Genomic DNA, 26,817 nt, shown 5'->3' on the forward strand with positions numbered 1-26,817 from the left:
GGGCCCTCTGCACCTCAAAGAATGAGATAATCTGCATAATAAGACTTCCTGCTTAGAGAAGTGACCTTGCGTGGGACAATCCTTTCTTTTCTTTTGCTAAGAACCTCCTTGCCCCACCCGGCTTCCCATAGAAACCTTCCATTTTGTACAACTCTTTGAGCCCCATTCGCGAATCCCTTAATAAAGCCAATTAGCTCTTCAAATTCATCCCGTTCAATTTTTGTTCTTCAGGGGCCCCTGGCTGGCTCAGTCATAGAGCAGGTGACTCTTGATCTCCAGGTGGTGAGTTCCAGCCCCACACTGGGGGTAGACATTACTTAGATAAGCAAATAAAGCTTAATTTTTTTTTCTTTTGTTGTTGTGCTGTAGCAAACAAACGTGTGGAGAAAAAATAAGACAGGGTGGACGGGGGAAACCTCATCGAGAAGGTGACATTTTAGCAAAGACCTGAAGGAAATCAAGCCGTGAGCCTGGCCGATAACCTGGAGGAAGGGCACAGCAGGTGCAAAGGCCCAGGGGTGGGAATGAGTGAAACGGACATGTCTGTGTTTGAGGAGCAGCAAGGAGGCCGACGGAGGAGGCGGATGACGGCAGGGAGGTGATGTGGGCAAGGTGTGTGAGGTCTGATAGGACGTGGTGCACAACCAGTGACCCCAACTGTCATCGCGGGAGTAGGGCAGTCCCAGGCAGACCATAAGACCACGCTGCCGCCTGCGGGCCCCCAAAATCCCAGAGCAGAGGCTCCTGCCCCTCCATGTTAACGAGGTTCTTGCAGCCTTCCTGTCCCAGCCTCCTGGTCCTAACCATCGTGCAAGGTCCCCATCGCACAGGAGGGAAAGCCGCGCACGCCCCGGGAGGCGGGGAGAGCAGCCCCTGCTGGCTCAGGGCAGGACGAGGCACAGCTGGACTCCGGAGGCCGTAAGTTCAGGGAACTGAAAGCTGACTTGCCCGCCAGGTTTGCAAGACACTGAGAACAGGTCCCACCTAGTCCTGAGGCAGGGGGCTGCCGGGAAGGACCTTAACCCTTTCCCTAGCAACCTGCCGCTGTCTCCATGACAACTAGGGAGGGGCCCGATCTGGCCCGGCAGGTCCGGGATCCCGCAGGGGCGGGGAGTCTCGCCTTCCCCGGGAGAGGAGGAACCCGAGCCGCGCCTACTAGCCCTTTAAGGGGCTCCGCCCTGCGAGGCCTCAAAGCGCCCTGATTGGCCCCGAGAGCGGCCGAGCGCAGCCGAACTTGACGCACCCGCCCGCAGCCTTCCCTCTCCACCTCCCACGCGGCCCGGCGGCCACCCCAGCCAATCGCCGACCGGCGCGCCAACCCTCATCTGCATGGTCACACCCCAGGGAAAGACCGCACCCAATCCGACAACTCGAAGAGGCGGCATTAGCATGCCCGAGGCGGGGCGAGCGGCAGGGGCGGGCTCGGGGCGGTTGGTTGGAGCGTCGTAGCAGCGGAGAGGTCCGGGAAAGTTTCTTTGGAGGTGAAAACAGCCGCGGAACTCTGGGCCCTGCGAGGGGGTGGGGGCGCGGGGGTCCTGGGGCTGGGGAGAGGCCCCCCCCGGACTGGAGGAGGGTGGGCCCGGGCCTTCCGGGGGACCATCGCCCAACAAAGGATCCCCGGGGCGCCCGCCCTCGAGGGCCTCCCCGCCCCTGGATCCGGCCCCCCCCACCAAACGCCCCGGGCCCGGCATTCCGGGGGGCTCCCCCGCCGTCGGCGACTCGGGCGCCCCTCACTCAGCCACGCGTCTGCCTTCCAGGTGGGGCCGGGAGCGGCCATGTCCCACGGCTCCAAGCAGCCCGGCGCGGCCGCCGCGTGAGTGCGACATCCCCTCCCCCAGCCCACTCGGGGCTGCAGCCCAGCCCCCGCCCGCCCTGTCGGAACTCCTGGACCCCCGTCCCCCAGGGTCTTGACTCCCCCCACACACACCCGGGTCAGGACCTCCCCGGTGGGTCCCCGCCGGCCTCTTCCCCCACCCACCCCTGCCACTCCCCGGCCCAGCCCCTCCCAGGGGTCTCTGCCGCCCCTCTTGTGCTCCTGCCCCGTCCCGCGAATAATGACCCCGTCGGACGCCTGCCCCCAGGACTCAGGCCCCCTCAGTGCCAGCTCCGCGGTCGGGGGTGGAGGTGAGGGTGGGGGTGACCCTGGCGTCCCGTGGCTCCAGGCCGGCGGGCGGCAAGGCTCCGGGACAGCACGGGGGCTTCGTGGTGGCTGTCAAGCAAGAGCGCGGCGAGGGCCCCCGGGCCGGCGAGAAGGGGTCCCACGAAGAGGAGGTGAGAGTCCCTGCACCGTGATGGGGGGGAGGCCCTGGGTCTCGCCCACCGCCTGGAAGCTCCACCCCGGGCCAGATTTGAATTCGCTGTGGCTCCGCCCACAGCCCAGATTTTCCTCGCGGATCTGAGACCCCCGCCCCGTGCCGCATGCCACGCCCCCAAGGGGATCCTCAGTCGCTAGGTCCGGGCCCCGCCCATCGCCCAATACTGCCCTGTGGGAGGCACCTTCCCATCGTCCTATGGGCCTTTGCTCCAGCACAGAAGCCACGCCCAGACCAGAGACCACACCCACAAGCCCGCCCCATCCCTGGGCCGAACCCCGTTGCAGATGCCACGTGCCCCGCCCCTCCGATCCCTCACCCCCGGCCGGCGCTCCCCGAACCCCCCCCTCCCCGCCTCTCCCAAACCTGACCCTTCACCAGGCCATACCTCCAGGCCCTCGCTCCTTGGATAGGCCCATCCCTCTAGCCCTGCCCCAGCCCTCCAGGCCCCTCCCAACGGCGCGGTGCGGTTCTGCAGCCGGTGAAGAAGCGCGGGTGGCCCAAGGGCAAGAAGCGAAAGAAGATACTGCCGAACGGGCCCAAGGCACCAGTCACCGGCTACGTGCGCTTCCTGAACGAGCGGCGCGAGCAGATCCGCACCCGCCACCCGGATCTGCCCTTTCCCGAGATCACCAAGATGCTGGGTGCCGAGTGGAGCAAGCTGCAGCCTGCAGAGAAGCAGGTGGGACGGCGGGGGGCGGCGGAGGGGGCTGGCCCAGGACCACTGACCTTCACCCCGACCCGCTGGACACTGCTGAAGCCACCCCCGCCCCCAAAAGGACCCTTGCTTTGTTGGGCCCTTGCTTCTGCCTGAGAGTTGACCACCCATGAGCTCTCCCCAGCATGCTGAAGCGAGCAGGGGAGGGTGGCAAGAAGAGACGTAAAGTCAATAACTAACGTGGATATGTCTAAAGAAGCAGGGGTGGGGGCTGAGGTCTTATGCGATACCTTCCGAACTTCAAATCCTGGTAATTAACTGAAAGTTGCAACAACATCACGGGAACAAAAAGCACCACTGGTTTGCACCGTCTAAGTGGGATTTCAACCAGCAGAATGGGTTCGGGAGGGCAGTCCAGCCCACGGATGGGAGCCTGTGGTCAGAAGGCAGGGAGTGGTTTATAAAGGCGGGAGTCTGGGGGGAGGAGGGAGGTCTCTGAGCAGCAGGCTGAGAAGCCAGGTTTTCCCTGGAAAGGCGGGCGGTAGGGAGCTAGGGGCAGGTTGGGCACCGTGAGCTGAGTGATGGAGATGGCTGTGGCCTTGGAGGCCTGCCGCCCATGCCCCTGGGCCCGGCCGAGCCTCCTACCGCCCGCCCCCCCCCCCCCCCCCACCAGCGGTACCTGGATGAGGCCGAGCGGGAGAAGCAGCAGTACATGAAGGAGCTGCGCGCCTACCAGCAGTCAGAAGCCTACAAGATGTGCACGGAGAAGCTTCAGGAAAAGAAGATCAAGAAAGGTGCGAGGGGACCCAGCCCCCCAGGCAGCTGGGTCCGGGCTCTGAGTCAGGCGACCCGGGCAGACCGCCCCGCCCTCCATGGGGCTCTCGTCCCATCAAGACGAGAGACCCCCTAACCAGACAGCTGTGAGTGAGCAGGGCCGGGCGATGCGGACGTGGGGGTACGCAGACACTGGGGGGCCCAGGCAGGAGCCTGTCCCAGGATGAGTAAGGCTAACACGGGGAGGGGAGGAGGGTATCCCAGGCAGGGGGAACGGCACTTGCAAAGCAATGTGGGGGGTCCGAAGAGACCTGCCAGGCTGATCCTGCCCTCCTCCCTCCCCAACTAGAAGACTCGGGCTCTGGGCTCATGAATACCCTCTTGAACGGACACAAGGTAAGTGCCCCTCCTCCAAGGACAGTGCCTGGGCAAGAAAGGTCTGGAGGTCTTTAGACCCCTGGGTGAGCCAGAACCAACCTCACACTCACCGGAGGAAGCGAGTGTCCCGCCTCCAGGCAGAGGTGGGACAGCCACATCCTGGGAATGTTGTTACCCAGATGGCCAGAGGAATCCCTCCCAAGCTTCAGGGACGTCCCAGAGGGGTTTTGGCTGCCCTCTCCCCCAAAATCGTCACCTTGTCCTGTCATCCCAGGGTGGGGACTGTGATGGCTTCTCCACCTTCGACGTCCCCATCTTCACTGAAGAGTTCTTGGACCAAAACAAAGGTGAGCACTGAGCAGGGGTTCTTGGGGAAGGGGGTGTTGGGAGAGTGGGTGGGCCCAGGCGGGAGGTAGCAGGCCCCCGGGGAGGGGGGGGGGGCGGGAATTTACCTCTCCAAGCCGAGGTGCCTACGTCCCCGCAGCCCCCACCCCCGGAGCTGAGGTGTGGGGCTGGAGGCAGAGCAGTGACAGACGGCCAGGCAGGGGGACACAGCTAAGGCAAAGGCCCGGCACAGGGAAGGGAGGTAGCGCCAGGCTCTGATCCGGCTCCCCCACGCCGCAGCGCGGGAGGCAGAGCTGCGGCGCCTGCGCAAGATGAACGTGGCCTTCGAGGAGCAGAACGCCGTGCTGCAGAGGCACACGCAGAGCATGAGCAGCGCGCGCGAGCGTCTGGAGCAAGAGCTGGCGCTGGAGGAGCGGCGGACGCTGGCGCTGCAGCAGCAGCTCCAGGCCGTGCGCCAGGCGCTCACCGCCAGCTTCGCCTCGCTGCCTGTGCCGGGTGCGGAGGCCCCGCCCCCGCCCCGCCCCGGCCCCGCCCCCGGCCCCGCCGGGCCGCCCAGCCCACACCCTCTGTCTTCCGAGCTCCGCCCCGCCGGCCCACGCCCTCTATCTTCCGAGCTCCGCCCCGCCGGCACCACCTCCTGGCCCCGCCCCCGCCGGCCCACCTGGCCCACACCGTTTATCTTCCGAACCCCGCCCCGCCGGCCCCACCCCCTGGTCCCACTGGCACCGCCCCCAGCTGCTTCGGGCCTGGAGCCCCGCCCCCGCGACCCGCCAACCCCGCCCCCGGCCGTCCAACTCCGGCTCCGAAGGACCCCTCCCCTTCCCGAGCAAAGCCCGCGCCCACCGCCCCCCTGCCTCTCTGGCCTTCCACGCTCTGGCCTGAGTCGACCTCGGTTACCTCCTCGCCAATTTGTCCCCGCCTCCCCCACCGCGACCTCGCCCCCACCACTTTCCATTTTCTGACCCCTTCCCTCAGCCGACCTGGATCTTTCTGGGTCTAGACGTCTTGATCCCCCACCCGACCCCACTGACGCGCCGCGCCTTTGGCCCCCTCCCCGGGACCCTGCCCTTGCAGACCCACCCCCCCCCCATTCTCTGACCTCCGCTTCCGGGGATCCCCGCCTGCGTGGACTGCCGCGCTGGGCTCCCGTGACCCGTCCCTTCTCTCCAGGCACGGGCGAGACGCCCACTCTCGGCACCCTGGACTTCTACATGGCTCGGCTGCACGGCGCCATCGAGCGCGACCCCGCCCAGCACGAGAAGCTCATCGTCCGCATCAAGGAGATCCTGGCCCAGGTCGCCAGGTGTGTGCCGGGGCGAGTCCCGGGGCTCTGCTCAGTCCAGGGGGGGGCTGTCCGGCCTGGGGCTTGGGGGGGCTGCCTGGGGCTAGACGTGCTTGGCGGGCGCCGTGGAAATGACTGGATCTCACCCTCCACCGTGGTTCCCGGAGTCTGTGGGCGCTGCCGGGTGGGATCCGGCCGTGGGATCTAATTCCGAGGCCACCGCCCACAAGGGAAGCTACCAGGTGGGGCTTGTTCGATGCAGGGGGCCGGTGGTCGGACCACTGTGGGGCGCTGATGAGGCCGGGTGGCTTATTCACACTGCCGGCTGGGATGTGCCCGTCCCTCTTGGCCAATGAGATCCACTGTGGGGTGGGGGAGGGGGGCCTAGGACTTCCTACAGCCGCGCTGCTCGGTGGGCTTTTCTGGGTGGCTCCCGGGGGCGTGGATTAGGTGGGATCGACCCCAGGCCCCCTTCGTGGCATCTGTTTGGAAGTGCTGAGGGTTGGCGGCTGGCCTGTAGTGACCCCTGGGATGGGAGTCGGGGCTGTTAAATGGTGGGGGTCCCCATCACGAGTCCCCCCCCCCCTCCTCTTTCCCGGCACAGCGAGCACCTATGAGGGTATCCGCCGCCCCATGGATCCAGAGAAGACCAAGCTCTGGTCACGGCCCCTTCTCCCCACCATGGAGGAGGATTGGAGGTCCACCTTTTGGGTCCGTGCCCAATCCTGCACCTTGGGGGCTCCAGCCCCCCTCAAATTAAATTTCTACAGCCTCCCTCTAGCTTTCAACTTCCCCAGCACCCCGAACCCAGAAAACCACCTGCTGTACGAGGCACATCTAGAACCCAGAGCCCCGAGGCCCAGCAAGGCCTGCTCACCTTGCACATCACACTACAGGGACATGGGGACACCACACACGGGCCGCGTAGCCCAGGACACGGGGGGGCCCCACGGCAGCTTGCACATCCAATGTGGGGAGGGACGTACCTACTCTACCGGGTCTTGAGGACCGAGCCCTGGGACACAGGAGAGAGAAGAACCCACAGCTGACACACTGGGACTCCCAGCAGGTGCTCCCCACAAGCGCCCCCACGTGGGCGCGCAGCAGGGACAAGCCTATACTCCAGGCGGGGCCCCCTGCCTGTCACCCCCCAGATTCCTGCACCCCAGCGCTGGGGAGGCTGGTACCGACCAGCCCTCCCTCATCCGGCTGAGGGGCCCATGTGGAGGCAGCCTCTGCCTTTGCTCAATCGGGACTTTTTAAATAAAAAAAGTGGAATTTGAATTCCAGGTTTGTGGACTTTGCGTGTATGTGTGTGTTGGGGGGCAGAGGTGGGCCAGAAGACGTGGCCCCCAAGACGCCCCCGCGGCGTGTTCCGGACCTGCCCTCCCCCAGCGCCTGGCAACCCCACCGACCCACTGAACTGTCTGGATTTGCCTGTTCTGGACGTTTCTCACACATGGGGTCACGTGCTCTGCGGCCTTTTGGGTCCGGTTCCCTCCCCGAGCGTCCACAGGGCAGCGGGCCTCCTGTTCGCCGCTGAATAACATCCCGGCGCGTGGACGGAGCCCCCGGGGTTGTCCATTCACCCGCCGATGGGCATATGGGTTGTTTCCGCCCTTTGGCGGTTGTGAACCCTGCCGCGACCGTGCGCCTACGGGCGTCTGATCGCCTGCCCGCCGTCGCGCGGGGCTTCTCCCCGGGAGTCAAACGGCTGGCTCGCTGAGCGATCGTCTCCGAGACCGTTCGCGTCACGGAATATTGAAGACATCTCGAAACTTCGGGAGGAGCATTTGACAAAACACCCATATCGTGGATCGAATCGTGTTCCCTCAAAAACTATGCTGGAGCCCTAACCCCGGGCCCCGAGCATGTGACCTTATTTGGAAATAGGGTCGTTGCAGATATAATTAGTCAGGGTGAGGTCATCCTGGAGCAGGGTGGACCCCTGAGCCAATATGACTGGTGTCCTTATAAGAAGATGAAGATTCGGACACAGACTTGGGAGACAGCCACGTGACCACCGAGGCAGAAATGGGAAAAACACAGCTGCCAAAAAGCGCTGGAAAGGTCCGGCCACCACCAGAAGCTGGGGCACAGGGGAGGCCTCTGCTGAGGTCTGTGGGGGACTGGCGGGGGGCGGGGGGGGGGGGGAGAGCGTGGTCCTCGCCCATAAACTGATTTCACACTTCGGGCCCCCGGAACCGAGAGAGTACATCCCTGTTAAGCCACCCAGCTCGTGGTGCTTTGTTATGGCGGCCCCGGGAGACGGACACAAGCAGATAATGTCACCTCCCCAGCCCAGGTCCCTCGTCCCACCTCCTCTTGGCCCAGGTACGCCCACCGGAATTTGCAGTCTGCCGGGCGGTTCTTGGTCTACTGTTAGCCCCTAAGTATGTCTTCCGAAAAGAAAAGAGTACCGTTTTGGGGAGGGGGGAGGGCTCCTCGGTTTTTCAAGGTTTCAGAGTGTGCAATTCTGTGGTTTCTCGTGCGTTTACAGAGTTGTGCAATCAGCAGCACGCTCTAACTCGAAAACATTTCCGTCACCCCAAAGAAACCCTGGGGCGCCTGGGTGGCTCAGTGGGTTGAGTGCCCGGCCTCGGCTGGGGTCATGATCTCACTGCTGGTGAGTTTCGGGCCCCACGTCGGGCTCTGTGCCGACAGCTCCGGGCCTGGAGCCTGCTTCGGATTCCGTGTCTCGCTCTCTCTCCGCCCCTCCCCTGCTTGCGCTCTGGCTCTCCAAAGAAATAAATAAATAAACATTAAAAAGAAAGAAAGAAAGAAACCCTGTACCCCTCAGCAGTCACCACCCCCCTCCCACCTCCCGCAGGCCCTGGCAGAAACGAGTCCACTTTCCGCCTGTGGATTTGTCTGTTGTGGTCATTTCACGTAAATGGAATCACACACCATGCGGCCTTTTGTGCCTGGTTCTCTCACTGAGTGTTGTGAGGTTGTTGTTGTTTTTAATTGTTTAAAAATGTTTTATTCTTTTAATTATTTTTTAACGTTTATTTTCGAGAGAGAGAGAGACAGACAGAACGTGAGCGGGGGAGGGGCAGAGAGCGAGGGAGACAGAATCCAGAAGGGGCTCCAGGCTCCGAGCTGTCAGCACAGAGCCCCGCACGGGGCTCGAACCCGGGAACCGTGAGATCATGACCTGAGCCAAAGCCAGACGCTCAGCCGACTGAGCCACCCGGGGGGCCCCTCTTTCCCTCCTTTTCCACCTGTAACCTGGAGGTCCCTTCATTTCCTCGCCAAAGACTGCTTGAAGGCCTGCTGCGGGCCAGGCACTGGGCACCCGGGATATGGCCGGGAAGAGAGAGGTCAGAGCAGCCGGCCTCCCGTAGCTGACGCTCCAGTTGTGGGGACGGCCAGCTGGTGTGTCAGCTGGTGCTCGGCACCAGGGGGAAGAATCTGGGGAAAGAGATTGAGAGGTGGAAGGAGGAGGCAATATTTGATCAAGTGGCAGAGGAAGGTGAGGGGGGGAACCAGTGGGTGACTGAGAGATGGCATTCCAGGCAGTAGGAACAGCGTGTGCAAAGGCCCCGGGGTAGGACCGGGCCTGGCCCATTAGAGGAAAGGCGGGGGGGGGCCCCCTTTTGGCGGGTGCGTTGTGAGGAGGGGGAGACCGGGAGGAGGGGAGGGCGGGAAGGAGTTGGGGCCGGTCCTGCAGGGCCTTGTGGGCCTCTGGAAGGACTTGGGCTTCTACCCCAGGGGAGGACGGGGCCCTGGGGGGCCGTGGCTGAGCGGGGACGGGAGGTGGCTGAGGTTATCCAAGGGTTTGTCTTCCCCCACCTTGTAGGAAGAATTAAATGAGTGCGCCTGGCAGAGACTGGGCGCTCGGCGCGCTCCCTGGTGATCCGGGTCCCCCACCCCCACCCCCACCCCCGGGAGCGCACAGCTGGCCCTGGCAGGGCCCGGACACCCGGGGCCGCCCCCACCCGGCACCCCGCGGTGTCGCCTTCCCGGGCGGCTCGGATTCCCGGATCCCCTTACCCCAGCGGCTCGGCTGTCGGGCCCCGGGCCGGGGGAGGGGGAGGCTGCAGGAAGCGGCGGATCCGGCGGCGGCTGTGGCCCGGGTGGCCGAGCTCCGGCCATGGAGAGCGCAGCGGCCCCTGAGGCCCGGGGCGCCGAGGCCCCGCGCCCGCCCGCGCCCCCGCCGTCGCCCGCCGAGCCCCCAGCCGCGCCCCGCGCCCGCCCGCGCCTGGTTTTCCGCACGCAGCTGGCGCACGGCAGCCCCACGGGCAGGATCGAGGGCTTCACCAACGTCCGCGAGCTCTACGCCAAGATCGCCGAGGCCTTCGGGATCGCGCCCACCGAGGTGAGGACGCCGCAGCCCCGGGGCCAGCGCCCCACCCGTCTGACCGGGGGGGGGGGGGGGGGGAGAGGGGTGGGGTCCGGACCCCCGGCCCGGGGGGCCCCGGCTCGCCTCCTCCCCCGATGGAGGGGAGCCGATCGCCGGGTCTCAGAGACGCATCTCCCAGATCCTGGGGTGCCCAGGCTCCAGGGACCCTCTTCCGTTCAAAGCCCTGCGCAGAGCCCGCCCTGCGCAAAAACAATGAGCATGTTTTAGGGTGAGCGGCTCCTTTAGATTGTCCGGGAGCCCACGCCGCCGAACCAGCCCGCAGCGACCCCAGCCCTCGGGTAAGCGCCTCTGTGGTCCCTGGGCGCGCGCGGCTGGGGACCGGGGTTCCAGGAGGCCGCGGGGCTCAGGGGCTGGGCGGCAGGGCGGTGCGGCTCGTAGCCCCCAGGGGGCGCCGGCAGATTCAGAATCGCCTGAACAAGTTGGTCTGGGGTGTCCGGGCACCGACGGGGTATAACTGAACGTGTAGGGGTGAAGGAGGGCTCTCTTCCCGCGCAGGGCCTCCCTATCACCCCGTTCTGAGGATCCCACGCCCTGCCCTTTCCCGTGGACCGGGATCCCGGCGGCTGGGTGATCAGACCAGCGGCGAGCCTCTTCGTGCCTCGGTTTCCCTCTCCCGAGCGCATCCCCCTGGTTGTCCTGCGCAGACGGAGGGCGAGGCGCGCTGTCGCTAACTCTGGGCTTCCCCTCCCCTCGGGACAGATCCTCTTCTGCACCCTCAACAGCCACAAAGTAGATATGCAGAAACTCCTGGGCGGCCAGATCGGGCTGGAGGATTTCATCTTTGCCCACGTGCGCGGCGAGACCAAGGAAGTGGAGGTCACGAAGACCGAAGACGCCCTGGGGTTGACCATCACGGACAACGGGGCCGGCTACGCCTTCATTAAGGTGCCCACGCGGGGCGGGCGGCTGCCCCGGGCGCTCCGGGACCTGGGATGAGCCGCCGGCCCCCTCGGGTCTAACCGGGCTCTAGGGAGCTGGGGGCGGGGGTGTCGGTGGCTGGGGCGGCCCCGAGAGTGACTCTGGGTCCCTGCAGAGGATCAAGGAGGGCAGCATCATCAACCAGATGCAGGCCGTGTGCGTGGGCGACAGCATCGAGGCCATCAACGACCACTCCATCGTCGGCTGCCGCCACTACGAGGTGGCCAAGATGCTCCGCGAGCTGCCCAAGTCACAGCCCTTCACCCTGCGCCTGGTGCAGCCCAAGAGAGCCTTCGGTGAGGGCCCCCGGGGGTCCCGGGGGCAGGTGGGGTGGTGCTGACGAGCTCTTCCAGAAGTGGGTTGCCTGGAGGCCCGGTACACCGGAGGATGGGGGCGGGGGGGGGGGGCGACGGGACAGGATGGAAGGTTCTAGAAGCCTCTGGTGACATGACGGGGAGCTTCCGGCACTGTGTCGGGCACAGGTAGGCAGTTTCTAGATTGTTACAGCCAGCCGAGGGGTGGAGGTGTGTGTGGGTGGGGGTGGGAAGACTGGGACGGGATGAGAGTTTCTCAACCTCAGCGCCGTGACATTTGGGCCCGATCATCCTCTGCGGTGGGGGCCGTCCTGTGCGCTGTACGATGGTGAGCAGCACCCCCGGCTTGGACCCGGCGGCCGCCAATGGCAACATCAATGTCACCTGGGGGCGGGGGAACCACCCGCCCCTACCACCAGGTTAAAAACCTGTGTTCTAGAATGTTTAGGATGGTCTGTTGAGGACTTTCTCGAGGAAGGAGCCGGATGTCAATTTCCATCCTGGCGCCCCGTCTTATTTCCTCATGGACTCCCCTCCCCCCCCCACTTTTTTTAATGTTTATTTTAGTTTTGAGAGAAAGAGCATGGGGGGTGGGGGGAGGGGCAGAGAGAGAGAGAGAGAGAGAGAAAGGGAGAGAGGATCCCAAGCAGGCTCCGCACTGTCAGCACAGAGCCCACGAATTGCAAGATCGTGACCTGAGCCAAGAGGGAGATGCCAAGTTGGATGCTAGGCTCCCCCCACCACCTCCCCCCCACCCCCGGGAGGCTCAGTCGGTTAAGCTTCTGACTCATGGTTTCGGATCAGGTCATAATCTCGCCGCGGTTTCATGAGTTCGGGCCCTGTGTTGTGCTCTGTGCCAGGACTCTCTCTCTCTCTAAGTAAATACGTAAGCTTAAAAAAGAAAAAAAAAGTCAGACAACGCTTAGCTAACGGAGCCACCCAGGCGCCCCTAGAGAGACTTTTTAAAAACAGGAGAGATGGGGCGTCTGGCTGGCTCAGTCGGTGGAGGGGACGACTCTCCATCTTGGGGTCACGAGTTTGAGCCCCGTGCCGGGCAGAGAGATTTCTTTAAAAAAAAAAAAATAAATAAATAAATAAACAAAAAATAAAGAGAAGGGAGATTTGGGGGAAGAAAGGATTCTCAAGCAGGGTCTCTGAAGATTCACCCATGGACGTAAAGGAGGGCTTCGAAGGATAGAAGGTTCTAGAAAGGCTCAGCGGGCAGCTTCCGAGGGATCCGCGGACGGGGATCCCGCAGAACAGATGCCCCTCCCCCACCGTGTCCCCCGCAGATATGATTGGCCAGCGGAGCAGAAGCAGCAAATGCCCCGCGGATGCAAAAGTGACCAGCGGGAGGGCGACCCTGCGACTGCGTTCAGGGGGGGCCGCCACAGTGGAGGAAGTGGTGAGTGAAGGGGACGGGAGTCTCCAGGGGCTCCTACAGCAAGCACTCCGCTGACTCAGTGCACCCTCGGGTAAGACCCTCCCCTTCGTCCAGCCTGGTCCCCGCCCCCCCCCCCCCCCACCTCCTGCCTCCTGCCGGATGCCCCCTGGTCGTGTGGCAGGACAATAGCGGTGACACAGAGCGCTGACTCCTGCCAAGCCCCGCTCCCCTGTCACCTGAGGGGCGGGAGCCCGTGGAGGGGCTGGGCTGGAGGGACCCCGGGCTTCTGACCCTCTGCGGTGCTCCTCTGTCCGCCACCCCCCCCCCCGCCCCGCCCCCCAGCCCACCGAGTTTGAGGAGGAGGCGTCCCGGAGGGTCGACGACCTGCTGGAGAGCTACATGGGCATTCGGGACCCCGAGCTGGGTAAGGGGCCAGGGTAAGCCGGGTGGACCCTGGGGGGAGGACAGCCCACAGGGAGGAGGCAGGGGCCCCAGGGAGCACCCTCACCCACCTCCCCTCCTCTCTGGCCCGCAGCGTCCACCATGGTGGACACAGCCAAGAAGACGCCGAGCGTCCAAGAGTTTGCGCACCGTTTAGATTCCGTCTTGGGCGAGTTTGCCTTCCCGGACGAGTTTGTGGTGGAGGTGTGGGCCGCCATCGGCGAGGCCAGGGAGGCCTGCGGCTAGTCTGCCCCGGGGCTGAGCACAGCCCCAGCCCAGAGCCCAGCCCCCTGCCGCGGCCCTCCCCGCCGGTTCCCGAAGCCCATCCCTGCGCCAGAGCCCAGGCCAGCTCGGAGACTGGGCTCCTCTCTAGAACCCAATCCACTCCCGAGACCCCACCCAGTTCCAAAACCCAGTCCCCCTCCAGAGCCCAGGCCAGCTCTGAGACCGAGATCACCTCTAGAACCCCTACCAGTTCCGAGAACAAGCCCAGCCCTGAGGTCAAGCCTTGCTCTAGAACCAAGCTCCGTGCGGAGACCCGACCCAGCTCCAAAACCCAGCCCTCTTCTAGAACCCAAGACGGCTCCGACGCGAAGCCAAGCCCTGAAATCAAGTCAAGTTCTGGAGCCCAGCTACGTTTCAGGACACAGCCGAGCCCTGAGATCAACCCCGGTTCTGGAAGCCAGCCCGGATCTCTGACCAAGCCCTGCCATAAAACTCAACCGGACTCTGGAACTCAAGACAACCCCGTGACCCGACCGTACCCGGACACCCCGTCCAGTTCAGGGACTCTCGTTAGTTCCGGAGCCCGGGCCAGACTCAAGAGACAGCCCGGCCGCAGTGGCCACACCGGCCCAGGATTGGAAGAGGGCCCCCAAACCCAAGTCTGCTCACGAGCCCAGACGCAAGCTGAACCTCGGTCCAGACCCAGACCCCAGCCCTGCCCTAAAACCCAAGTGCCCTCAAATACCCACTCCCAACCCGGGGCCCGGTCCAGTTCCGGTGAGGAGTCCAGCTCAGAGACGGAGCCCAGTTCTACACCCCAACCTGGTGCTACAACCAGGCCCGTCTCCAGAATTCACACAAGGTCTGGAACCGCAGCCCTCCCCGAGGCAAGGCCCGCCTCCCGAGCCCAGCTCGACGCCGAGCCCCGCTCTCACGGCCGAACGCAGACCAGCTCTAGAACACCGTCGGACTCCGGGACCCAGACCGACCTCGAAGCCTGGGCAGTTTCCAGAGCTCAGTCCCGCTCAGGCACTCCACCCAGCTCTGGAGCTCAGCTCAGTTCTGGAGCACAGGGCGCGTCTGAGATCCCGTCTGGCTCCCCAGGGCGGTCTGTGGCTGAGGCCCCGCTAAGTTCCAGAATCCAGCTGAACCCCGGCATCCTATCTAGGCCTGGGACCCAGACCAATGCAGCAACAGACTTAAAGTCCACAAATCTGGCTGGCGCTGAGAGCAGACTCAGTTGTGGGACGCAGACTTGTCCAAGAGCTCGGTCGACCTCTGGGACTCAGCTCGTCTCAGAAGCCCTGCCGAGTTCTAGATGCCAGCTTCAAGCCACGGCCCAAGGCAGCTCTGGTATCGAGCTGAACTCTGGGAAGCAGACCAGCTCTGGAACTCAGCTCATCGCTAGAGCCCAGCCCAGCTCTGGGACCCAGCCCAGCTCCAGAAGCCTGATCAGTTCTAGAACCCAGCTCAGCTCTGACACCCAGCTCACTTCAGAGACCCAGCCCCGTGCAAGAATTCAGCCCGGCTCTGGAGCCCAGCTTGGCTCCAGAACTCAGTCCAGCTCGGAGACCTGGCTCAGCTCTGAGATTCAGCTCAGCCCCGAAACCCAGCTCTGTTCTAGAGCCCAGCTCAGTCCCAGGATTCAGTTCAACTCTGAGACACAGCCCAGCTCTCGAAGCCACACCAGTTCAAGAATAGAGCCCAGCTCTGGAACTCACTTCGGTTCCCGAACCCGGCCTGCTTCTGGACCCCAACCCAACTCCAGAACCCTGATCAGTTCCGGAACCCAGCTCAGTTCTGAGACCCAGCCTGCCTCAGAGACCCAGCCCCGTGCAAGAATTCAGCCCAGCTCTGGAGCCCAGTCCAGATCCAGGATTCAGTTCAGCCCTGAGACCCCGCCCAACTCTGAAACCCAGCCCCGTGCAAGAACTCAGCCCGGCTCTGGACCTTGCCTTAGTTCTAGAACCCAGCCTGTTTCGGGAACCCGCTCCAGCTCCAGGACCCAGACCAGCTCAGAGATCCAGCTCAGCTCTAAAAGTGGGCTCCACCTGCAGATCCCCGGCCTTGACCTCAGAACCCAGGCTGGTCTCACTTCTCCAGCCCCCAGAGCCCTGACTCTGGCCCCTAGCACAGTCTCTCGGCCTCAGCCCCGGCCCCATGATCTGGTACATGGAACCCAGGCCGACCCCGGCCTGAGCCAAAGCCCAGCAACTTCCTACCCGGCCCCTCAGCCACAGATCCCCTCAGCCCCCCCGAAACCAGCCCTCTTCCCCAAGCCTCGGCTCGGACCCCAGCAGTCCCCCCCACCCACCATATCTGTCTGCCCCCAGGGAGCCCCTCCTGCATTCCCAGCCCCTGAATGCCTGGCTCAGGGACCTGTCCCCTCCCCCATGTTCAAGGAGTCATCAGAGCCCCTCCCCCACCAAGGGGAGCTATAGTTTGAGGAGGACATCTGTTGGCCTCCGTGGTCTCCCCCATCCTGCCTCCTGCCCCTCCCAGCCTGGGTCCCCCCTGGAAGCAGCAGGTGACCTCATTCCCCCAGCAGGTTGCAGGGGCGGGGAGGGGGGCGGGTGGCAGGGAGAGTGGAAACAGGGGCTTTAGTTTCACCGGGGCCTGGCTCTGAGAGCTGTAAGCAGATCCCAGGTCTGTGGAGTGGAAAGCTGGCAGGGGTGGGGCGGGGCGGGGTGGGGTGGGGGGGAGGGGGAGAGGCCTGCGGGCAGGAGGTGGAGAAACGGGGAGCAGGAGGGGAATTCCGTCCTCATGTACCTCGAGGGCTCGCGGGAAATAAAGGCACCTCCCACCCCGGCAGCTGGATGTGTCATTTCTGGGGGGAGTTCCTGGGAAGACAGAGGAAGGGGCAGGCAGGAGGGTTTAGGGGGCTGACGTGACCACACCGGGTGCTTCTCAGGCGTCTACTCTGTGCCAAGCTCTTTGCCAAGCGCTGTGCATGAGCTCGGGCACCTGCACGAGCGCACACACACACACACACACACACACACACACACACGGGTGGTAAAGGCTCAGTCCTCTGTCCCTCCCATGGATGTTTATTGAGCACCTGCTGTGGGCCAAGTGCCTTCTGTTCAAGGCCCTGGGGTCTGAAGTGGTGTGGGAGCAGCTACCCGAGTGAGGGAGTGAGCCCTGCTTGGGACGGGGGCGGGGGGCTGGGTAGCAGTTGTTCACGTCCCAGTCCTGCCTGTCTCTGTCTGTCTCCTCTCTTTTCCTCACCTGCGAATGGGTTTAATGCCAGAACCCCAGGGACTGTAGGATGACAGGAGACCGGACCCACAAAGTGCTTAGTCAAGACTCCAGAAAGGAGGTGAGGAGTCAGAACCCAGCCCCCTCCCCCCCCCTTCCCCTGCACCCCAGCTCTGCTCAGGCGGCCGCCCGCCTGTCGGTGAAGATCTATGCCGTCTGGACCCAGAGGGAAACAAAGACGGCCGGCGGGGCTAAGACGTATTTTGGCCAGGGAGGGGGTGTCCTGCCTATTCCTGCTCAATATTTTCTAAACAGGGCCTTCTTGGGTGGGGGCGTCAAGCTGACCCAACGGTACCCCCCCGTAAGCAGGTCGTATCGGGTCCAAGGGCCCCCACTTCTGGAGGATTTCTGGAAGGGGAGGCTTGCAAGTCTGATCTCCTCGGACACCCTCCCCACAGGCCTGCCCACCCTTCCTGGGGGGAGGGGGGAGAAGGGACGGGAGGGAGGAGTTAGGGAGTCCCCAGGGCGGATGGAGGACAGCCCGCAGGCCTGCCCTTCAACGTCTCGGTCCTTGCGACGCTCCCGGCTCCTGGGGCTTCCGAAGAGACCGGCCGTGACCCTCGGGAGCGCCCCGTCCGGCTGTCCCCCCGCCGGGTCCTACTGCACCGTGGGCCTCTGGGTGAGCTGGGGCTGCAGGGACAGCGACCTGGGCCGGGCGCCGAGGCGAGGGTGGAGACGCCGGATCACGGCCCGGCGGAACAGGATGTACACCCAGGGGTCCAGGATCTGGTTCCAGGTGGCCACGCGCAGGTAGATGAGCAGCCGTTGCTCCGTGGCTCGCGACAGCTGTCCGGTCGGGCTCATGGCGGGCGGGCTGCGCAGCACCATCTGGGCGATGAACACCTGCCGGGGGTCAGAGCGGTTAGCCAGGGACCCCGCCGGCCGCCAGCCCGGCCCCTCACCGGCACCTTCCCTGCGGGCCCCCCCCCCCCCCCGCCCCGGGGGCAGCTGAGGTCCAGTGCTGGTTGTGCCCCGGCTTTGCTGTGTGACCTCGGGAGAGCCGCCTGACCTCTCTGGGCTGCAGTTGACGGAGCTAGAAGACAGCACGCTTTTCCTGCCTCTCTCTGGGGCACAATTAAAAATGGTGGGAAAGAAACAGAGACCTGGAGGGGGAAGCAGGCGGAGTCACCGTTCCTGCCCCAGCGTTACTGTTCGATTCGTGCGAAAGGTAGAATACAACATTGGACTATAAAGTTGCCCATGAAATCCTTAATTTTTTTAAGTTTATTTATTTTGAGAGAGAGGGAGAGAGAGCGAGAGCCAGGGAGGAGTAGAGACAGAATCCCAAGCAGGCTCCAGGCTCCGAGCCATCAGCACAGAGCCCAACGCGGGGCTCGAACTCACGAACCGTGAGATCATGACCGGAGCCGAAACCAAGAGTCAGACGCTTCACCGACTGAACCACCCAGGCGCCCCTAAATACTTAATTTTTATATCATATATTTTATTTTAAGTAATTATATCTTGCGTTGAAATTTATATTTTATGTAATTATATTTTATATGATTTTGACACAATTTTATATTAAATAATTCTATGTTAAACTTGTATACTGAATCATTTAAGTATATTTCATTACTGTTGACATTTGTGTTTAATATTACATATGTCATATAAGTTATTTACAAATATATAATACAACGACTAGCTAATATACTGTTAATTATAATATATAGTATTTAAAATATATATTACAAGTATAATCATATAACTATCATTGATACAATTAGGTACAAATGATAACTCAATAACAATGTAATAGTTATAATGTATATTTTGTAACTATAATGAAAATTTATGTTAAGCATGATCATAATTCACATGATGTTAAATTCTTCTATTAAAATAAACTGTTATATTGAAATTATATTAACATTGGGACACCGGGGCTGGTTCAGTCTAAAGAGCCTGTGACTCAGTCTCAGGGTTGGGAATTCGAGCCCCACGTTGTGTGTAGAGATTCCTTAAAAATAAAATCTGGGGGCGGCGCCTGGGTGGCTCAGTCGGTTAAGCGTCCGACTTCAGCTCAGGTCACGATCTCGCGGTCCGTGAGTTCGAGCCCCGCATCGGGCTCCGTGCTGTCAGTGAGGCACCTGTTTGGGATTCTCTCTGTCTCCCTCTCTCTCTGGCCCTCCCCTGCTTGTACTCTCTCTCTCTCTCTCTCTCTCTCAAAATAAACAAACTTTAAAAATAAAAGTAAAATAAAATCTTTAAAAACTTGTATTTATATTGTTTCCTGAGCACCTACTGTGTGCTGGGCAAGGCTGGGGGCAGACACACCGGGTCCCTCCGGCGTGGGTCCGCAGTCCCCACCAGGATGGTGGCCAGGCTGTCAGAGCGTGCGGGTGGGGGTGACAGAGCCACGGTGGAGGAGGGGTGAGGCCCCCAGGAGCCCAGAGCGGGCACCTGAGCTGACCGAGGGGGAGGGGCGGTGACCGGCTGGCGGGTGGGAGTTTCCCCAGGTGAGTTCGCAGGGAGCGTCTGGGGGCCTGTCTTGGGGGGCGATGGGAGCCAGGGGAGGCTCTAGAGCGGGGGGGTGGTCAGGGGCCAAATCTGGCCCTCCGCGTCTTTCTGCCTCCTTTTGTTTGCTTTGTCCTTTGCTTTGGTTTTGTTGTTATGTCGAGAATGTCCTTCCGCGTGTGAAGAGTGGGAGAAAAAATAGAAAGGAGCATATCTGTGGCACGTGAAAACGACATGGGATTCAAACCTCGGCGTCCACGAACGGAGCCCAGGGGCGCAAGCCACGTGCATTTTCCCCGTCGTCGGTGGCTGCCTTCACGCTCCCTTGGGCCGGGCCGAGTCGCTGTGACGGAGACCGTGCCTGGAATATTCCCCGCCCGGCCCTTTATGAGAAAGCTTACCCCCAAAGGGGACTCAGGAATTGTTTCGTGAGGCAGGGGTTCTACCCGGGACGCCTTCCCCCTTCGGTCTAGCGAGCGAACTCCTATTCATGCGTCAGAGCCCCAGTTCTGACGACTCGGAGCAGGACGGAGCTCCTTCTGGGTGTTACCAAGAGCCAGGAGGCTGGAGGGCAGGGTCCTCGTCGGCCGACGGCTGTGTGTATCTCGGCCGGGGGAGGGAAGCAGGGAGCCTGCGAGGAACCCGTTCCCGGGGTGGGTGCCAGCCACGGGCACCTACGGGTTCCCGCGGGAGCGTCAGTTACAGGACGGTGCTTCTGGCTGACGGAGGTGTTCTTGTCCTGTCCTCGGCGTGTCCCTCCCAGGCCTGTTCTCACGGATCTGAGAACACTTATGTATTCACTTATTACTAGTGCATCCCTCACACGTACTGGGCGGCACCTGAGTCGGGTCCCTCCAGGGCTTCTCCCTCCCCCCCCCCGGGGTAGAAGCCCAAATTCTCCCCTCAGCCCCCCAAGGCCCTCAGCGACCTGTGCCCGTCCCCTCTCCGCCCTCCCGTCCTCCCTCCCTCCCCCTCCCCCACTCTGCTCCAACCACACAGGCCTCCGGGCTGTTCCTCCCACACTCTAGGCAGGGTCCTGCCTCAGGACCTTGGCCCATGCCGCGCCCGCTGCCTGGAATGCTTTCGCCCTCAGAGCTCCACACGGCTTACCCCTCTACCATGTCTTTGCTCAAATGTCACCTTCACCAAGAGGCCCCTGACCAGGATCTGCCCTCCAGCCTGCAATCCCTTGGGACAGACACCCAGAACGGGCCCTGCTCCGCCCTGAACCCTTGGGGCCGGCGCTCTGAAACACGGATAGGAGTTTAACTGCTAGACAAAAACCAGGAAGGCGTCCCAGGTAGAATCTCGCTGAATCGCTAAACGACTCCCGAGTCCCCTTTGGTGACAAACTTTTTCTTAAAGGACCGTATAACACTCGAAACGCGGTCTCTGTCGCCACTAAGCTCTGCAGCGTGAAAGCCCCATGGAACCGAATGGGCGCGGCCGTGTTCCAACAGGACTTTATTTCTGGAGGCGGAAATGGGAACTCCATGGCATTTGCACGTGTCACAAAATACGATGCGTCTTTGTACCTTTCCTCTAACCGTTCACATATGCCAGACGTTCTAGCAAAACAAACAAACAAAAAAAAACAAGGCAAAAGCAAGAACAAATCCGCGATCTTTCCATTCGCGGGTTGCCCTGTTTTGGTTTGTTTTTGGGGTTCTGTTTTTAAGTGATCGCTACGCCCGACGTGGGGCTCGAACTCACGATCCTGAGACCAGGAGTCGCCCGCTCCAGCGGCGGAGGGAGCGGACTAAGTTCACGGCCCGCCTGCCCCGCTGGCAAGAACTCCCGGAAGCACAGGATGTCTGCTGTGTCCTCGGCGCCTAGAGCGGAGCCTTGTACACAGGAGTCGCTCGTGACACGCTTGTTGGAAGAACGAACGAATGAGCGAGCTCATTTCGACCTCGCCATCAGGCTTTTGGATCCCCGTAACCAGACAGCAAGGCTGGAGGAGGAGGGGAGCCCGGAGCCAGAGTCACACGGCAAGTCCTCATGGGACGTGGGGCTGGGGACCGCGTGTCTGACTTCAGACGCCAGACTCGTCCCGATCAAACAGAAATGGAAAGACAACCACCCCGAGTGGCCAACTTACGCCAATCACTCGCAGGGCTTGGGCCCAGCCTCCCCGACTCGGAAAACCTGGGCAGGCCTGGGTTCCAGCCCAGAACCAGGCACGGAGTAGGCTCAGGAGATGTTTGATGATTCAGCAACACTACCTAGAATGGCTTCCTTGGCTTTGTTAAGAAAACTCCTATTCATCCCTCAAGACCCCGGCTCCCACGCCCGTCCCCTGGGAAGCCTTCTCCGATGCCCCAGATGGAATCCTGGAGCCCCTCCCTGGGCATCCCCGTCGCGCCCCCGGCTTGGGGGTTATCTGCGTCCCGCTCGTGAGCTCCTCGAGGAAGGACGCCCGAACCCTGGGGTCCGTGCCCACGTTTTCCCGGGCGGGTGACAACCGGGAGCCTTAAATCCATGCGGCTGAGCCCGGTCACCAGGAGCGGCAGGAGCCCCGAGCAGACCCTCCCCCCCCGCCCCCCCCGCCCGCCCGCCACTCACCAGCAGCGGCATCCAGCAGATCGTGGCCACCACCATGATGCCCGTGAGCTGAGCCATCATCTCGACCTCACAGTCCCGTGGGCGCTGCTGGGCGGCCTCCTGGCCGTGGTACACGTGGCACAGAGTGGCCACGCTGATCGTGTTGAGCAGGAAGGACAGCCCCACCGAGAGGCCGCCCAGGAGCGAGAACAGCAGGCCGAAGGCCACGTCCCCGGGCTGGGCGCCGAGCGTCAGGAAGCACCAGGAGCCGGGATACTGCACCGTGTAGCGGCCGACGCCCAGCAGGGGCAGCAGGCCCAGCGCCAGCGCCGAGGTCCACACCAGCCCCACCGTGGCCCAGGCGCGGCGCCCGGACGCGGCCGCGGGCCGCGAGAAGGGCCGGGTGATGCCCAGGTAGCGCTCCGAGGCCATGGCGGCCCCCAGCCACAGCGGGCAGAGGCCGAAGAAGACCATGACGACGCCCATGAACTGGCAGAGGCGGCAGCCGGGGTCCACGGCGCGCCAGTCGAAGAGGACGGCGTGCTGGGCCACCACGATGGCGCCGGTGACCAGCAGCCCCACGAAGTCGGTGAGGACCAGGCCGCAGAGGAAGGTGAGGAAGGAGGAGCGGGCGTGCGAGCCGCCCTGCCGCGCACCGGCCAGCACGCTCAGGGCCAGCAGGTTGGACGCCAGGCCCACGAGGCAGAAGGAGGCGGCGAACCAGGGGGAGGCGATGAGCTGCCGCTCCTCCAGGGTGATGTTGGTGGGCCGGAAACAGGGCCCCGGGGCGCTGCCGTTGGGCCACATGGCGCCGGGTCACCAACCCATCGGGCCGGGGGCGGCGGGCGGGGACGGCTCGGGCACACCTGGGGGAGCAGGCAGAAGAAACGCGGGTGATCCACGCTGCCCTTGAATCCGCGCGGGCCTGGCGAACTCCTACGCGGGCTTCAACGCCCCAGTCCAAATGACCCTCTTCGCTTTTCTTTGTTTTTATGTTTGTTTATTTTGAGAGAGAGAGAGAGAAAGAGAGACAGCTCGGGCAGCAGAGGGGAGGCTACGGATGGTGACACCACGACACGAGCCGAGATCAAGCCGGACACTCAACTGACCGAGCCGCCCAGGCGCCCCGAATAACCCCTCTTTGAAGAAACCTTCCCCGACTTGCCTCGCTCCCCGCTCAGTAGTATCACTACCCGTACCGCCTCCAACTCTGTCCTGCCCCGGTGGCCGTGACCCTCAAGGGTGAGGACGACTGCCGTCTCCTCTGTGACCCCTGGAGACCTGTTAGTATTTTCTGGGTGTCCGAGAAGAACCCAGAGAGAGGCCCTGGGTTTGAACGGCAGCCCCGGGCACCCCCCGGCGTGGCCCCAGGCAAATGATTTCTGCCCTCCGGGCACCACCGCCCCCTGCTTGTCACCCCTCTGAGCCCCTGTCACCCCTCTGAGCCCTTGTCGGACTGCAGAATCCAGGATGGGTGGCGAGACTGGATGCGTCCAAGGTGAGGAGGGCAGCTGGACATCGGCCAGAGGTCCCGGCTCCCAGGCCGGCTCTGAGGTCAGCCTCTGGGTCACCAGTGGTCGCGCACGCATGGCGGGGGGCCCGACACCTCCCGCGTTTTAGGACGACGCTTCCTGGCACATGTTGCAATCGTGTGGATTCTTCCCCGCCGCCCCCGTTTTCAGGGCATTGTTTTCATAATAAGAAACAAACCCAGAAATCCGGTTCCATTCTGGGAACAGAAACACGGCTCATGGGCAGCGACAGACTCCCCGGGGATGGGCTATAAATGGCAGCGAGAGGGACCTGGTCCTCGCGGTGGGGCCGGGCAACAAAACCAGAGACATCTGGGCCTGACTTCTGAGAATGTGGACGAACACACCAGATGTGGGGACGTCAAGGAGAAATAAATTGAGAGATCATTCCAAAAACAGCTCCCAGTTCCCCAAAAGACAGGAAGGCTCCCTGTGTGGGCAGCAGGGGTTCCCGGGGTGGGGGTGGGGAAGAGCGGGTGAAGGCGGGCAGACGTGGGAAGTACGGGGGTGGCCGGGCAGGGAAAGCTCACAAAGGTCCTACTGTGACACCCATTTTGCAGAGGGGGCAAACCGAGGCACGTTAGTTAAATCTCTTGTCCGAGGTCCCACAGCCTGGCCCGAGTTGATCTCAGGGGGTAAATCCAGGTCTCGTTACGTATAAATGTGTGTAAACGATTCGAAGTTTTGCCAATAACCAGATGGGGGGCGTGGGGTGGAGATTTCCTTTAAGGGATGGGATATTCTTTCTTTTTTTTGTTAATTTTTAAATATTTTTGAGGGAGACAGAGTGTGAGCGGGGGAGGGGCACAGAGAGGGAGACACAGAATCCCAAGCAGGCTCCAGGCTCCGAGCTGTCAGCGCAGAGCCCGACGCGGGGCTCGAACCTACAAACTGTGAGATCATGACCTGAGCCGAAGTCGGGCGCTCAACGGACTGAGCCACCCGGGCGCCCCCGAGGGACAGCATTTCCTACAAGTGGGTCAGATGGGCCCGGGGTCCAGGCCTCGCTGCCTACCCTCTCACTGACTCTGGTCTAGTCGCACGCCTCGTCCCTTCCTGTAAGGGGCCTGATGACGGGAACAAGTGGGTCCGAGTACAGGGCTCAGGGCCTCGTGGGTGCCCTCAGGGTGGTGGCCGTGGCCACCTTCCCACGTGTTCCCTGCTGTGCTGGCCTGGTCCCTCTGCTCAGCGACTCCTTACCCAGCTTCTGACACCCGCACCGAGTTTCCCTCCCAGGCTGAGCGCCCAGACCACCTCCTCGGCGGCGGGGTGGGGCCTCCGGTGGGAACACTGAGGCCCCGGGAGAAGTGCGGGGGCAGCACGGCGGGGGGCTTTCCGCGGTGACCCGCAACCTTCCCCTCCGCGGCAGGGCAGGGGCGCGCGCTCTGCCGTCACAGATTTGGCCTGCATTTGGATTCCCCTCGGGACGGGGCACTCTCTCCCTCCAGAGCTGGAATGCACCGTTGCGGGACATTCCCGGGCACCTGGCAAAGCCTCCCTTCCCCTCCCCCCACCCCCACCCCCAGACGGGCTGGGAGGGGACGGCAGGGCCCTGTCCTCGCCACAGCCCGAGGTCCACAATCAGCACCGTGTGGCCCTTCGGGGGAACCCATCCTCCTTTCTGTGCCTCGTGGGGGGACCTGGCGCCCAGATCCGCTAGACAGACTCAGGATTCCGTGGCCCAAGAGCAGGGGGGTTTGGCTTTGATGCGCTCCCGCTTCCAGAACCCGCAGGGCCTCGAGTCGAGAATTCCAAGGGGCTGAGGTTCTAGAGCTTTGATGGGAACGTGGCTGGGTCCTGGGTCCAGAACTTCCGTCTCAGCTCCTGGCTCCAGGGTCAGCCCACCTGGGTGAGGCCTGGCGGCTCCTTCCAGCTGCCCCAGAGCCTCAGGCACCAGGCCTCCCATGCCCAGCCCCCTGCGGAATGCGATCTCCGGTTCCCAAGCGCCAGGCCCCTCCTCTGCCTGTGGGTCGGTCCCTGGCTCTCCTCCCCCACCCCCTCCTGTCGGCCGAGCCAGCCATCTCTCAACACGTCTCTCCCCCTCTCCCCCGACTCGATGGCTTGCAAGGCCTCCTGTCCCCACGCCCAGGCTCACCCAGACTCCCGCAGGGGCGACGCTGACCTCTGACCGGCTCGCTGGAGTCCCAGGCTGGGGGGGGTAAACTGTGCCAAGCCTCAGTGTCCCCTCCTCCGTGAAACGGGGAGAAAGCCTCAGTGTCCCCTCCTCTGTGAAACGGGGAGAACCACGACACTGAGCCGCCTGCTGGCATTCCGGCTGATTTTCTGGGCCCGACCTGCTCCCACCCAGGCCCCTCCCCGCCGGGGAGCCTTCCCTGCCCTGCGGGAGCTCAGAGGTCGGCTCCTGGCCGGCCAGGCGCACAGGGGCAGCCCTGAGGTGGCCCCAGCACATTTGCTAAGTGCTCTGAGCGCCGTCCAGGTGACCAACGGTGTCACCTTTTCAGGCACCAGGCCAGCCCGGGGCCTGACGCAGGCTCGCAGGCCCACGGGTGTGGACCCCTCCACAGACACCGCACACCAATGTCAGCCCCCAGGCCTGCCCCACCTCCCCTCACCACACCATGAGGCTTAATTTCCGGGACCTTTTCCTGTTTGTGACACCAAGCCGGCCCCCACCCCAGAGGGTGCAAAGTGGGGCCGCCAGGGCCCGCCCCACTAGGTCTGAGCCCAGCCTCCGCCCTGACTCAAGGGGCCCCCGGGAGCCTCAGTTTCCTTATCTGTACAGTGGGTGCTCTCCAGGGCTCGCCACTCACCTGCACAAGAGGGCAGGTGTGAGGTGAGGGGACAGGCCTGGGGGCCCTTGGCCGTGGTTGAGGATGGGCACTGAGTTACAGTGATGGTCCCGACGTGGGCTGAGACCGGCCACACACGCACAGACACCGGCTCGCAGCCACGCCCAGCGCCTTGCACCCTCCCTGCGGCGCCGAAGGACCCTGAGTGGCCCCGCAGGCTCCCAGGGAAACACAGAGGCACGTCGCGGGCCACACCGGGACAGGCGCCGGGCGGACGGCAGGGGCACGACGGCACACTCCGGTCGCAGACCTGGTCTCAGCACCGCCCGGGGACACCTAGCACCTGGCGACCGGCGGTCGGGGGGGAGGGGGGGGACACACCCACAGCGGGGCGGGCCTCCGGACACATCCTGCCCGCGCTCACGCCGCGCCCCTAACCTGGCGGGCCGGCCTCACCTGGAGACGACGATCCGTGGCCTGCGCTGGGGTCGCCCCTGTCGCACAGCCCGGCTGGCCGACGTGCGGGTGTCGGGCTCAGGCCGGGGAGGGCGGAGCGGGGAGCAGGGCGGTCGGGCCTCCCGGGGCCCCCGGGGAAACCGAGTCACGGCCGGGGGCGGGACGCACAGAGGACCCCGGCGCTGCCCCGTTTCCGCAGGGCACGGATGGAGGGCGCGGCAGCTCAGGACGCCCGGCTGCGCGACGTCCTCCGGGGCTGGAGGAGGGGCGCCGAGTCCTCCCCGCCTGGAAGCGGGGTCCGCGGGGGCTAAAAATAGCCCAGGATGGGGGCTCCGCGCAGCGGCCCGCGCCCTGTCGGTCCCTGTCTGTCTCTCCTGCGTCTCTCACCGGCCCCTCCCCCTGGCGCTGGCCACGCCC

At 63.4% G+C, this 26,817-nt stretch overlaps 3 protein-coding genes across 6 annotated transcripts; 2 read left to right on the forward strand and 1 right to left on the reverse strand.

The window, feature by feature from the left end:
• Window positions 1–1,384: 1,384 nt before the first annotated feature.
• Window positions 1,385–7,033, forward strand: HMG20B (high mobility group 20B). 2 transcript variants are annotated; one of them, XM_042927974.1, is made up of 10 exons: window positions 1,385–1,481; window positions 1,758–1,813; window positions 2,163–2,271; window positions 2,791–2,994; window positions 3,644–3,764; window positions 4,094–4,140; window positions 4,397–4,469; window positions 4,747–4,962; window positions 5,638–5,770; window positions 6,354–7,033. In XM_042927974.1, exons 2-10 carry the CDS (start codon window positions 1,776–1,778, stop codon window positions 6,364–6,366), a joined length of 954 nt encoding a protein of 317 aa, XP_042783908.1. In that variant the 5' UTR covers window positions 1,385–1,481; window positions 1,758–1,775; the 3' UTR covers window positions 6,367–7,033. The 2 variants fall into 2 exon arrangements, with proteins under 2 accessions (XP_042783908.1, XP_042783909.1); XM_042927975.1 differs by having other exon boundaries at window positions 4,097–4,140.
• A 2,812-nt stretch (window positions 7,034–9,845) lies between these two features.
• On the forward strand, window positions 9,846–16,061 carry GIPC3 (GIPC PDZ domain containing family member 3). Of its 2 annotated transcripts, XM_042927977.1 has the most exons (6): window positions 9,846–10,070; window positions 10,815–11,000; window positions 11,149–11,329; window positions 12,640–12,752; window positions 13,074–13,155; window positions 13,267–13,491. In XM_042927977.1, the coding sequence occupies exons 1-6, from the start codon at window positions 9,846–9,848 to the stop codon at window positions 13,416–13,418; spliced, it is 939 nt and encodes a 312-aa protein (XP_042783911.1). In that variant the 3' UTR covers window positions 13,419–13,491. The 2 variants fall into 2 exon arrangements, with proteins under 2 accessions (XP_042783911.1, XP_042783910.1); XM_042927976.1 differs by lacking the exons at window positions 9,846–10,070; window positions 10,815–11,000; window positions 11,149–11,329 and having other exon boundaries at window positions 12,432–12,752; window positions 13,074–13,168; window positions 13,267–16,061.
• Window positions 16,062–16,340: 279 nt separating this feature from the next.
• Window positions 16,341–26,762, reverse strand: TBXA2R (thromboxane A2 receptor). 2 transcript variants are annotated; one of them, XM_042927980.1, is made up of 3 exons: window positions 26,401–26,762; window positions 21,684–22,528; window positions 16,341–17,501 (listed from the first exon to the last, which is right to left on the reverse strand). In XM_042927980.1, the coding sequence occupies exons 2-3, from the start codon at window positions 22,467–22,469 to the stop codon at window positions 17,256–17,258; spliced, it is 1,032 nt and encodes a 343-aa protein (XP_042783914.1). In that variant the 5' UTR covers window positions 22,470–22,528; window positions 26,401–26,762; the 3' UTR covers window positions 16,341–17,255. The 2 variants fall into 2 exon arrangements, with proteins under 2 accessions (XP_042783914.1, XP_042783913.1); XM_042927979.1 differs by lacking the exon at window positions 26,401–26,762 and adding an exon at window positions 25,290–25,367.
• Window positions 26,763–26,817: the final 55 nt, after the last annotated feature.

This window comes from Panthera leo, chromosome A2, assembly GCF_018350215.1.
Source record: "Panthera leo isolate Ple1 chromosome A2, P.leo_Ple1_pat1.1, whole genome shotgun sequence".
Taxonomy (NCBI): domain Eukaryota; kingdom Metazoa; phylum Chordata; class Mammalia; order Carnivora; family Felidae; genus Panthera; species Panthera leo.